Here is a 12,610-nt window from a genome sequence, read left to right as displayed (position 1 = left end):
AAATTTAAATTTATAATTTATATTAAACTACAACATTAACATATATATTAATATTGTTCATGTATATTTTATCGTGTATATTATTTCTGTTATCTCGTTTATCTTTCTTTTTATTTCTAAACTTGCTGCCGCATTCGATGCTTGCAAAAAGTAAAGGATATAATAATAGGTGTAATAATAGGATTTAATATAATTGATGTATTATTATGCGTAGATGAAATCAAATATGTTATTGTTTCTTAGTTTCTGTTCAGTCTATCAATGTCTCGTTGTATACCAATAGACAGTAGTTTGAAGGTCATCGAGATAAAACATAAGGTAGTCGTATCTTGACAGTCGCGTGTGCAGGATGATTTATTATTATTAAGCAGAACATTTAAAAGACACAAATCTAAAATTTTTAAAAGAACATAAAAGCAAACGCTTTATAAAAGCAAACGCTCTCTAAGAAAGGTAAAAAGAGATAATATTATCGAACATTATTCAAATATTATTTTTTTAATTTAATAATTACTTTTCGAAATAATTTGTAGTGTTACAGGTTTTCCTCTCTGTAAAAAATGAGGATCGACCAGCTCGGGCTTCTTCTTTGGAAGAATTATATCGTTCGGAAGCGACAACCAGTAAGTAGTCGATTTAATGTCGAGACATCTGCTTCATATTTATTCTACGGATTTGCGTAAATCGCACAATTTTCTTTCAGGGAATTTTAGCCTTGATATTTCTATGGCCGGTATTAGTTTTTATGATTCTTTATACGGTGCGTGATAATGTCGATCCGGAATATTACCCGACATGTCAATTTCCCGCAAGGTCGATGCCACAGGATGGACTTCTGCCTTTCGTGCAGAATTATATATGTAGCGTTGGAAGTCCCTGCGATCCGTTGTCGGAATACGAGCAAGTGCCATCGTACAAAAATGCCACGTTAGTCTCAACTTAATTAATTAATTAAGCGTGTAAATGATAATTATAATTATTACATCTTTGAAAAAATCCGAAAAAAACTTGAATCTTCTCTCTTTTTTACGGATACAGTTTAAGTCCTTTAATCGTGGAACTACAACCGATGCTAAATAATAAGACTATTATCTCCGCTGTGGAAACATTGCCACAGAGTATTCAATTGTTGAAATCGATGGCAGAGATTCTCACCAAACCGGAAATCAAGGCGCTTTTCGGTAAGATCACATTGGAATCTAATTTAACGTTTTCTCTCAACAATTGAATGTATAAATATGTTAATAGATAGGGGAATCCGTTTGGGGGACTTGTTCAACAATCATGAGGAAATTAAGAATTTACTAAAATCTCAAATGCCGGAAGCCAGAGAGGGTTTGATTGATGGTTTATTCGAATCATCCGTAAAATTAATATATGTAAGTAATTACTCTTATATTTAAACAGAGATTGTTATTAATTATTATTAATTACGCCGAGATTTATCTAAAATTACTTCTCTTTTTCCAGTCTTGTACAAATATTATATCAAAAAGTACGCATTATTTTTATACGGTATTGCGGTGAATAAAAAAAAGGTGTTTTTATTAATTCTTATATATTTATTAATTTTTATCTACAGTTGATCAAAACTTTCGGTTCATTCGACATCGACGGCGTCGTTTGCTCCGCGGAAAGTCTGAAGAAATATTTGATTCTACCTAAAGAAGAGGACTTTGCAGAGATTTCGAACGTCCTCTGCAACATCGACTCGAAAGCAATGCCCGACATTTTAGAAAATCTTTCGAAGCATCTGGACTTTACCGGTTTGCTGGAAATGGTCGATCGCGCAATGGCGAAATTTCGCGATTACAACTTCTTCCAGGATTTGAAGCGAGCGGTAGAAACCATCCTTGACTTGAAGATTTCCAAGAAAAATATGCCCGAGTACTTGAAACTCCGTGAATGGCTACCAAAAGTAATTTTGGTCTTCCAAAATACTACTTTCAAAGAAATCGACCTGAACATGTGAGTTGGACATGCATTTTCTATTTAAAATCCAATTCTTTTTAAACTTTAATTCAATATCTCGAAACCATTAATATCCGGAGGAATATAAATGCCTTAATTTCAGAATTAATAAAGCCATCGCGGTTTTGGATCCTGTATTTGCATACGAACGTGATTGGCCAGTCGCCCGAAGTGGATTTCTGAAATTAAACAGACTTCTAAAGATGGTGAAAGAAGTTGTGAAGGACCGCAAGCTCAATTCCACCGACGCTGATGATTTCTTCGACGTGATGGACCGATTGGGAGGAGCGATATCAACTTTTTCCTCGAATTCGGATAATTATGATAATATCACGCAGATATTGGATTTGTCTTTTCTGATCTTGGAAGATGGTATAAGGCTTACTAAAAAAATCCTTGATCGTCATGAGGATGATTTTGAATTGCAAGTATTTTCTTCTTTTATATAAGATGAATTAATAATATTTACAAGTGAATTAATAATATTTAATTGTTTATATTTAATTTTTCTTTTATTTAATTTTTAGAGCTGCTAACGTTTTCGATGGACTCAGAAACTTCTTTTCCGAAAACATAGTGAATTCAGCGACATACTTTATGTCGTTGATAGATAATATCGTGCAAATGTCTCATCATGTCGCTATTCTTCACGAAGATACCTTGAGAAGATTATATGAGATTTCCAAAAAGCACCAGAATTTAGTTCAAAAGATGTTGATAAATTTGCAGCCTGCTGTATATAAAAGGATTATTCATTCCTTTTCACGATTGGATCTTGTAGAGGTTTGCAATATTTATTTATTATATGTTTCAGGATTGATATTTTTCCTTTAGCTATAAAAATTTTTTAAGAGAGAAGGAAATATAGTTCTTGCTTTATTTTTTATTTTGTAAATTAACAAGTTCAATCGTTAAAAATGTAATTTTCTAAATTTTTCTTATAGCGTCTGGTGGAAGATGTAAAAAAAACAAAACCTCAAGAAGTATTTTGTCGAAAAGACACAATGAATGAGATATTCGATAATTACGTTGAATTTAAGGATAAATCCAATGAAATTGATGAATTATTCTGCAGCGATGACGGAAAAAAATTTATTACCGATGTCTATGATAGTTTCGAATTTGACACATTTGGAAATATTGTACGTACATAGCAATTGATTGTAATAAAATAGTAATAATAATTCTATAATAAGCAGAACATATTTTTCAGATAAGTAAAACTTTATCGACTATGGTTGTTATGGCGTTCAAACGACCAGTCAGGGCCGAAAGTTCAAACTTAACGTCCGTTGTGAGGAATATAAAAAAATTCGTAACTTATCTGGACACGCGAAAGGTAACTTACTTAAATTGGACTATTTTTCAAACAAGTGATGAATGGGTAAAAGCTTTCAAAGAGACGCAACCTCAAGGAAGATTGGATATGTGAGTAATTATATGCATATTTATTTATTTATTTATTTATTTATTTATTTATTTGTTTGTTTATACGCATAATAATTTTATATATTAACATGCAGTACTTTTCTTTAGCCTAGGAATTCATCTAAGCATAGCGAAAATGCTGGGTTCCAACAGTCTATCTTACATTTCAATCAAACCAGATCTAGAAAATATGGACTTTTTAGCCGAAATGATTCTGGAAGATCTACGAACTAATCCTACTAGCTGGATCGAGGAGGTACGCCGTCGTCAAACCGAGTTGATCGAATCGTTTTATCTCACCGTCACAGATAAGGAAAAGGTCAGTTGGCGAAACGTAATTAAAGTTTTCTTTAATCTTAAGATCTTTTGCATGATATAATCATCAATTATAAATTCTGTAGATTTTGTCGTCTCAATGCGATCTTCGTTAAATAGACATTACAGATCTTGGAATATTCGAATTTCACGAGAGCGTATTGCATGGATCCGAATCCGCCGGCTTTGTTAAATTTTCCTAAGGAATCGAATAGCACAATTCTGAAGGAGCTGGTGTGCTATCTATCCAAATCGATGCAAACGAATCTGGAATTGAACGTGACCAACATCGAAATCGAGGAAGCCACGTACAAGCAAAAGGAATTTAATTGGACTGCCTTCAACGAGAAGACAATCGAGATTTACCAGTACATCGATACTCTGGTCCAACAAAAGGTTCAGCGTTATGAATTGAAGAAATTGGAAAAATTGAAGCAGAACTTCAAAATTGCATGGACAACGGATATAACAGCAAAAGACGCATGGGAGATCAGGTAAGAAATATTTTCTTCTACATTTCATTTACCAGGATTTAACTTCTAGAATTTATCGTCATCAATATGCTATAAAATTTGATTATAATAAATAAATTAGTGACACGTTACATATGTTTGCAGCGTAGGTTTAATCTGCAAGCTCTTTAACATAATGGAGAGTCCACTGTTTGGAATTCAGATCAAAGAAAATTGGAAAATTATTTACGGTTTCGGGTGGGCGACCTCGGTCATCTTCGACAACATCGAGAAAATTGTCGATCAGATCCAGAAGAATAATCACGTAGCGAAGATTTCCGATGTTTTGCAGGAAATGCCGCAGACTGAGACACTTATCGGTTCGTTCTTGAGGAATTTATCTCCGATCATCCTTGATATAGTTGACATGATAACTTTGAGACCAATTGCTCTAGTAAGTCGATTTTTGCAAATATGTGTATTTCATTTATTCTGAATACAATAACATTAATAAATAAGATATATTCTGAATCTAATATATATCTTGGCTATTAGATGTCGGTTCTTGATGATTATAAAGAACGTGAACGAATGTGGCCTTGCATCATGAACGAGAGTGTTGGCGTTGCGTTAGAATTGAGAAATGGAAGTCGGGAAGTTGTACGACAGATTGAAAACATCGGCTGTAGCCCAAGTCTTTTTATTAAAGAGTGGAGAGAACAACCAATATTAATGAGGATCCGGAAAATTGTAAGTTTATATATACTTATATTTTTATTTGTTTTATTATTTATTATATTATTTATTTTATTATTTATTATATTATTTATTTTAATTATATTTTTACTTATTTTTTTATTAATTCAATATTTTGTCCTAATTTTAAGGATAAAAAATTTTATAAATTTCAAATTAATAAATTATGATAGAAATTATTAATTATATTGAATCTTTGTGTAATTTTTAGTTCGAGCATGACGAAACTGTAGATTTACCGGCATTTAATTGGACTCTGGGCTATATAAAATTTCGACGATTGATTACAAAGCTTGATGATTTGATAAACAATGCTAAAGATGTCATTTTGGCGGACGAACCGAAATTGGCCACGTATTTAAACACACTTGCGGAGGAAGCGGACAGTATTATCGAACAAAGATTGCCAAGTATGAAAAGTGATTGGAGGTAAAAATTATATTTCATATTACATAATAAAATAAAATAGTCATTTAGTCTAGTAAAAGAGTATCGTATTTAACTTATAAATTTTTATTCCAATTTCGGAAGAAAATTTTAGTTCTACTTTTACTATTTAATTGTATAAAATATCTCATTTCTTCTTTATATTTGGCAAAATTAATTATGGAACATTAATTTTTGTTGAAGAAATACCTTGGATCATATCGACCTAGAAATCGACAAGGCGATCAAAGCTTTTGGTAGCGAGCGTTCTGCAAGTGAAATTTGGAAACCATCGATTGACGCTACTGATCGTATTCTTATTCTTTTGAAATATCTTTCTAATATCATCCACAAAGGTTCACGTATCGTGATGAACATATTGAATAGTGGTAAATGTATTTTCGAATAATATTAACATTATTATTATAACATTAACTCGATATGTCTGATCCTTCGAGATTTGATATAGCTAAATATTTAATTGTATGATCTTTGTTATAATATTTTTTTCTAGGCGTAGGAAAAATCAGTTTATTATCCTTGCTAGGATTTGATAATACTTCGCCTATCAGCATTTTTCACGATCAGCTACCTTACATTTTGTCGACATTGGTAAATGGAATATCCGATCCCGTAATCGACGATCAAATCGTCAAGGCGCTGAAAAATAACACTACAATCACATGCACAATGATGTTTGATTGGTTATCGGACGTTAGAGTCGGTTTGACATCCGAAGATTATAGAACCTTGAAAAATTTTACTTGTGATCTCGATCCTGAAAATTTCAATGTTTACATGGATCTCTATATGGCGGAAATGACGATTTGGAAGAAGCCTGTTAGCAAGTATCGATCCTACGTAGCTTCAATGATAGGCGATTTATACGATCTTTTGAAAAGCGTCAATATCGCAATAAAAAATAAAATAATCATCGAACCGCCTTTTTCGAAGAAATATTTGGATCATTTGTTGCAGACATTGAGGGAGACACTAGAGATCAGACATGAAGAAAGTACTTTTCACAAGGTAAATGGCTCGTTAATAATTGTTATACGTAAAATTATATTTACGAGTGGGAGTTTCAATTTTAATCGAATACTCTTGAAGCGATAAGTAATTATCTTTTTTTCAGGAAGTGAATCTGGATGAAGGATGGTCGAATTATAGATTATTGATAGAAGGACTGTCGCAAGTTTTAATACACATTGGCAACGCTTTGAAGAAAGTCGAGATACATAATTACAATTTAGAGATTTGGAAACTGGCGGAAAATGGTGATACGCGTCAAATGTTAAAGATTCTGGAAGATTATCCCGAAGAGACTATCGCCCTAATTGCTACTCTCAGCACGCTCAATTATACGACCGGTCAATTCATGTCCTTCAAAGATATCAGGAGGACCATGTGCACTCTCCACTTTAATTCTGATTATTGGTCCACGCCGGACAGAACGCGTTTTCTACAGAAAGTATGTTCGTTCGATCCCTATCAGCTATTGAAGACTGCCACGAGTGAGGAATATTACGTACGTACGCAAAAAATAAATATATATAATTGAAATAATTTTTTTTACCTGACTATAAGTCATAAATAGAAATTATAAGATAGAGTTATTAAATATTTTTAATAATCTTAAATTAAGGAAAATTTTATTTTCATTAGTTAAACATTTAAGGAAGAAATATCCAATTTTCACCGTATTTTTTATATCTTTGCGTATTTTTTCCGCAGAATATTGTTACTGGTCGGACAACCACCCTTTCGAAATCAACGCCATTGACCATGTCATTAATAAAATTATTGGACGATGTTTCGAATTTTACTGCTGCGCTGCCGGGAGTGAGTCTCAAATCGAACACCTTCAATGCAACGACGTGGCAGAATCTATCCAATGAAACCTGGACCTTAATAATCAAATCCGAAAAGTCCTGGATCCACTACAATCAAAATTCTTCGTGGTACAGATTCAACGTGACGTCGAGCTATCTTGTCGATTCCAGCAGAATATTTCAGCTCTTGGAATCCGTGATCGATCTTGCGTCAGGCGGCGATATCTGGCAGAAACTTCGCGTTATACACGAGACGTCGAAACTTGAGCCTCTGTTAACTCTCGTAGAGGACATGCCCAATCTCTTAATCACTGCCGTCGACACCTTCGTCTCGTCCGAAAGGTTGGACGATTTCATACACAAGTTCTTCCTCGGCCAAGTGCATCCCTGCGACGTTGATCGATACTTGATCCCGCCCAACTTTATAAGGAAGAAGGGTTTACTCTCTAGCATTGCAAATTTCTGTCAGAAGATCGTCATGAGCGATAAGCATTTGACATGGATAGATCTGTTGCCTTCTGAGGGAAAATATAGTGTAATGTCCGATTGCCATTGATTAATGATAGTAGCAAGTTTCGAATCAAATTTTAAGTACGCTTAAATTAATTTACAGAATAGCTACCTCACGTCTGATATATCTGAAACGGCAGACGAAATGCAGTTATTGCAAAGCGTGCAAGGATTACAAACTACTTTAATTCACGTCTTATCAGAGGGCTTCAAGCAACTAAAAGTTCCTATTTGGTGGACCTCGTTTGAGGAAGGCACTTTAAAAGATTTTAATGCGGAATATAAGAGAAAGGTATATATCATTATATTGATAATATATGTGTGTACATATATATTTATTTATTAAATGTTTCCTATAGATTAAATAATACATTAAATATAGTTTTATATAATTACTTTGAAAAAGATATATGCTTTAATTAATGTAATTAAAAACATCAATAGGACACGAAGACTCTGGCAGATTCAATGGTGAAGAAGTCGGTAAAGATCTTGAAAAATTTCCTAGAAACTCGAATTGATGCTAAGTAAGCAAACATGTCGTTAAAAAAATCGAAATTAATCTATTAAGAATGAAATAAAAATAATCTTTATATTAATTTTTAGCAATTGCACGTGGTGTATGACACTTCCAATAGAAATCTTAAATTCCCAGCTGATGCACCACGCTTTCTATTCAAAACTATTCTGTCAAATGAATCGACTAAATATATCTGAAATACACAAAATTTTAACCGATGATTTTAACTGGAATAAAACGGGCAGCATGGTGAGAAATAATAATTGCAAATTGTGTATAAGAGAGTATTGATACATTAATCATTAATGTTATATTAATCATTATTTTTTTTAAATTATTAGATCAAGGATTACAAATTTCTGAATAAGAGAAAGACGCTAAACGAGTTTTTAGCTACATTTGAAACTACTTTACATTATGTCGCCGATATAATAATCGAATTCCAAAATGAGACATACCATGACACGGTAACCGATTGCTTTTACAAGTTTGTCGGCGGTCGTACGTATTCCCGACCAGGATTGTGAGTATCTTTTATTTTCTCGTCGCGCATTACGCAAGCGATAAATTAATTTTACTGGTGATAAAATAATACGACACTACATTTCAGATACATCACACTTGTTTTGAGCGTACTCGATATGTTGCAAAAGAACGTTTTTATTCTGGACTCGGCATCCGTTCACGAGAACATCAACAATTTAACTAGGCTGTCCGAGAAATATGTACCAATCTGGAAACCGTTGCGCGACGTCGTGAAGAAGTCTGATCTCGCTGAAATCGACGCTGCGTTACCGAACGCCACTATCAATGTAAACGCGATGCTAAACGATCTGAATACGAGCTTGTGTCGGACAAAAATCGACTGTCAGAACGCGTCGATTCTATATAATTTTCTGAGTTCAAAAAGAGCTGGCAAGGTTTTCCGATACGATCCGAGGGCGTCCAACTATCTGTCGGAATCCAATATTTCAAATCAGTTGGCTCGCAGTCTAGACATAGACCTCATAAATCGGCAACAGGCCTTCTGGCGGTCTCAGGCCTCCTGGGATCTTACCTGGCTCAAGGAGATCTTGGGTCATCTGTCCTTGATCCTCGGAGAAAGTGGAAATCTGCTGGACGTCGCTAGTAAAATAGATTTCGAGGACGTCTCTAACGTACTCGGAGTTCCCGATCTCGCCGATGGCATAGTCAATATATTGAACGATAAAACGGTCGACAAACTGTTTGATGGGTACATATATTTCGATTATATCATATAAGATAGAAGATAAAATGTATAAATTGATAAAGGAATAAAGTTATATTCCTCGATGATTAACAGATTAATTTTTGTCAAAATTCATATTTATATTATTACAATACATCTTAATAATTTATTGATGTAATTTGATGCAATTCCTAAAAATTTAACATTGCATTAAAAATACAGATGTATAAATATGTATATTTTTTTTAGATTGAAAGAACTCCTAGAGGATGTAACGCCGTTTATAAACGATCGGGAAATAACCGACGATCTACATAGCATGATCACGGCATTGGAGTCAATGGAGATTTTCAAAAATTTAGGACTACTCGATATGAAATGTAAGAAACCATATTTGAATTTCGTGTCTTAGATCATGTTGTAATTTTTTTATTTCTAATAATTTACATTTTACAGATGTCGTCAGAGAAATGTTCGACAATTGGGACGTTGTGAGAACATTTTTGATCGATAAAATTGGCATAACTAACGAAATCGCGCTCACCTTAAGCCAGGCTAAGATAGATATGATCTCGATCTTCATGAAAGAACGCGGCATCATTAGTTTGAAAGATAATATTTGTTCGCCTGAGAAACTTGGTGATATGTTGCTTCTCAATAATGATCTTGTAACTGCTGATGAAGTTAGCTCCGCGCTTTGCCAATTGGAGGATTCGCAGACGCAAAATATCGCTATCACGTTGATGAAGAATTTAAATTTCGATTATATTTTAAAAAACGTAATTATTATCTACCGGATTTTAATCTTAAGAATTACAAGAATTTTTGAAAAAAAAAAAAAAACATTTTTCTATATTTCAGTTAATGACCGCTAATGTAAAAAATATAATAGCTAACGCTAATCTAACTGAAACTGAAGGAAAAGTTGTATTGGATAATCTTGGCGTTGCTGCGGAACTGTTTCCATTTTTTAAAGACAAGTTATCGGGAAGCTTTTCCTTCGGAAATGACACAAACGAAAGTAATACAAAAGAAACGGAAGGAACGCTATCTAGTACGTTAATAAGCATATTTCATTATGATATTTAAATCGAATAAATTTCATGTGTGAACTAATTTTTCATTAAGTTTTATACATATTTTAATATTTTGCAGGTTCGCAATTCCTGAAGGATGCTAGCGAAATGCTCTGTGGTAAAACTATGATTCAAGACAACGAACGGATTTATAAAATTGTCACTTCTTTAGAAGACAGCAATAAGGCGTACGATCAAAAGGAATTCGATTCTTTACCAAGTAAGGCAATAAAGAAAAAAATTTTAGATAACAGATTTATTAAATAAAAATTATTATTTTTAATACTAATAAATAATTCTTTTAATTGCAGATGATTTCTGCAGACAAACATATAAAACTGTACTCAGTATGCCTGGCGGAAAGATTGTCTGGTCATACGTTAAACCTCTATTACGCGGTCAAATTCTTTATGCGCCCGATACTATCGCGATTTCCGAAGTTATGACGTTGGCGAACGAAACTTTCGTGCAGATGGGACACTTCAGCGTACTGATGAATAGTTTAGAGAAGACTTTGAAGTCTTTGGCTAGTCTCTCGGAGATGGGCGATACGTTGAAAGACTTACAAAGTATAATGTCTTCTGATGTCATGAAGGTTGCTGTCAAATCGATGGGCGGTGGCAATTTTGAAGGTATTGATTATGTTTCAAACTTAAAACTTTATTTTCGCTTTAATTTGAAAATGAAGTTAAATTAGATGGTTTAATTTAAAGAACAAGCCCATGGTCTTTTTCTTATTTAGGTGATTTATCCGAGCTCGATCTCAGCGAGATTGTGTGGCGGTTGAAAAAATCAAAGAAATTGATTTCAATGATTGGCACGTTGAACGACATGATGGGATGCGTGCTGGTAAACAGAACGATAGGATTTTCTTCGGAAAAGGAACTGGAAGCAGCAGCCAGTCGCTTGACCGAAACAAACGAATTTCTTGCCGGAGTGATCTTCCTGGAAACTACTTCACATCGCGCAAAGAAATCTCTAGATTACGAATTACCGGATAATATTACTTATAAGATTCGCATGGATGTGGACTACGTACCATCCACCAAACGATTGAAGAATCAGTTTTGGATTCCTGGACCTGAAAGCAATTTTCTCGAACATCTCAGATATCTTCGTGGTTTTATTCAACTGCAGGACTCTGTTGATCGCGCGATCGTGAAGGTAAAAGCTCAAAGGGATTTCAACTGGAAGACACTCACGCAACAAATGCCATATCCGTGTTGGAAATACGTACCGTGAGTAACCGAAAAAAATATTTCCATATCGTGATAAGAAATAAAAAAATGCCAAGAAAAAAGAATTTTTCTAAAAATTAAAATTCCATGACCTCTTTAATTAATATTTTTTTAATTATCTAATTTTTAATTGTCTCAAAAAATTTAAATTTGACAGATTTCAAACAACGCTTTATGAGTCTCAAGGTCTGCAAGTATGCTTCTTCTTCGCGTTAATGATGTGTGTCGGATCAGCTGTCAGATATATTGTTTGGGAAAGGGAATCGCAAAATGCCATGGTACGGTTACTAGTGCATATAATACTTAATGTTTTATCAGGAAACGCTATACTCTATAATTCTGTCGTGATTAATTTTTCAGGTAATGAGCGTAATGGGATTGAAGCCATGGAGAAATACTCTGGCTTGGTTCATAACGTCTTTCGTGGAGCTATCGATCGTGATAATCTCCATTGCTCTGATTTTACTCGCGGGAAAAATCCTCCCACGATCAGATCCTTTCTTAATACTTATTTTACTTTTCGATTACATCTTTTCGATTGTTACTTTTTGGTAAGTAATCCAAATCTTTAAATTTTTCTTTTTATTGTGAAATAATTGTATATTGTATTGCATATACGATTGCATTTTTTACTTTACTATAAATCTTAAATGCATTTTAGCTACATGATCTCGACGATGTTTAGTTCTGCTAGTCTTTCTGCAGTTACCACAGTTGTCATGTTCCTATTAACTTATATGCCGTATGTTATCGTCATCGCCATGGAAGCTGTGTTCGGACTTGGATATAAACTTTTAATTGTGAGCAATACTTAATTAAATTGCTTATAAAGTAGTTTTATAAAATAAAAATAAACAAATGTAAAAATATATTTTA

The 12,610-nt window shown here is 33.6% G+C and overlaps 2 protein-coding genes across 8 annotated transcripts in view; one reads left to right on the top strand and one right to left on the bottom strand.

Annotated features, from left to right (window-relative positions):
• Vermilion (Tryptophan 2,3-dioxygenase vermilion) overlaps positions 1-12,610 on the bottom strand; it is a 225,289-nt gene that overhangs the window by 22,175 nt on the left and 190,504 nt on the right. The gene's annotated exons all lie outside the window — the stretch shown is intronic.
• Ldd (lipid droplet defective) overlaps positions 1-12,610 on the top strand; it is a 35,734-nt gene that overhangs the window by 8,258 nt on the left and 14,866 nt on the right. For 2 of the 4 annotated variants that reach the window (XM_083087024.1, XM_083087023.1), the window contains exons 2-33: positions 534-623; positions 704-927; positions 1,039-1,181; positions 1,249-1,379; positions 1,583-1,968; positions 2,075-2,395; positions 2,499-2,754; positions 2,916-3,113; positions 3,185-3,399; positions 3,508-3,718; positions 3,835-4,208; positions 4,332-4,620; positions 4,722-4,916; positions 5,134-5,351; positions 5,553-5,737; positions 5,863-6,377; positions 6,484-6,876; positions 7,083-7,715; positions 7,794-7,982; positions 8,135-8,217; positions 8,297-8,459; positions 8,552-8,733; positions 8,821-9,444; positions 9,670-9,800; positions 9,877-10,199; positions 10,282-10,474; positions 10,576-10,716; positions 10,808-11,128; positions 11,239-11,734; positions 11,892-12,012; positions 12,095-12,285; positions 12,396-12,534. In XM_083087024.1, coding sequence (XP_082943150.1) covers positions 561-623; positions 704-927; positions 1,039-1,181; positions 1,249-1,379; positions 1,583-1,968; positions 2,075-2,395; positions 2,499-2,754; positions 2,916-3,113; positions 3,185-3,399; positions 3,508-3,718; positions 3,835-4,208; positions 4,332-4,620; positions 4,722-4,916; positions 5,134-5,351; positions 5,553-5,737; positions 5,863-6,377; positions 6,484-6,876; positions 7,083-7,715; positions 7,794-7,982; positions 8,135-8,217; positions 8,297-8,459; positions 8,552-8,733; positions 8,821-9,444; positions 9,670-9,800; positions 9,877-10,199; positions 10,282-10,474; positions 10,576-10,716; positions 10,808-11,128; positions 11,239-11,734; positions 11,892-12,012; positions 12,095-12,285; positions 12,396-12,534 — 8,247 coding nt within the window. In that variant the 5' untranslated portion in view covers positions 534-560. Of the gene's footprint in view, positions 1-533; positions 624-703; positions 928-1,038; positions 1,182-1,248; positions 1,380-1,582; positions 1,969-2,074; positions 2,396-2,498; positions 2,755-2,915; positions 3,114-3,184; positions 3,400-3,507; positions 3,719-3,800; positions 4,209-4,331; positions 4,621-4,721; positions 4,917-5,133; positions 5,352-5,552; positions 5,738-5,862; positions 6,378-6,483; positions 6,877-7,082; positions 7,716-7,793; positions 7,983-8,134; positions 8,218-8,296; positions 8,460-8,551; positions 8,734-8,820; positions 9,445-9,669; positions 9,801-9,876; positions 10,200-10,281; positions 10,475-10,575; positions 10,717-10,807; positions 11,129-11,238; positions 11,735-11,891; positions 12,013-12,094; positions 12,286-12,395; positions 12,535-12,610 lie in introns of those variants that run through there. The other 2 variants (XM_083087025.1, XM_083087026.1) reach the window with 2 other exon arrangements.

The sequence above is a fragment of the Camponotus vicinus genome, unplaced genomic scaffold, assembly GCF_025532165.1.
Source record: "Camponotus vicinus isolate PSW18456_S1 unplaced genomic scaffold, iyCamVici1.0 SCAF_13, whole genome shotgun sequence".
NCBI lineage: Eukaryota > Metazoa > Arthropoda > Insecta > Hymenoptera > Formicidae > Camponotus > Camponotus vicinus.
The sequence above is the reverse complement of the archived record's forward strand: the minus strand, read 5'-3'. Positions and strand labels throughout refer to the sequence as shown.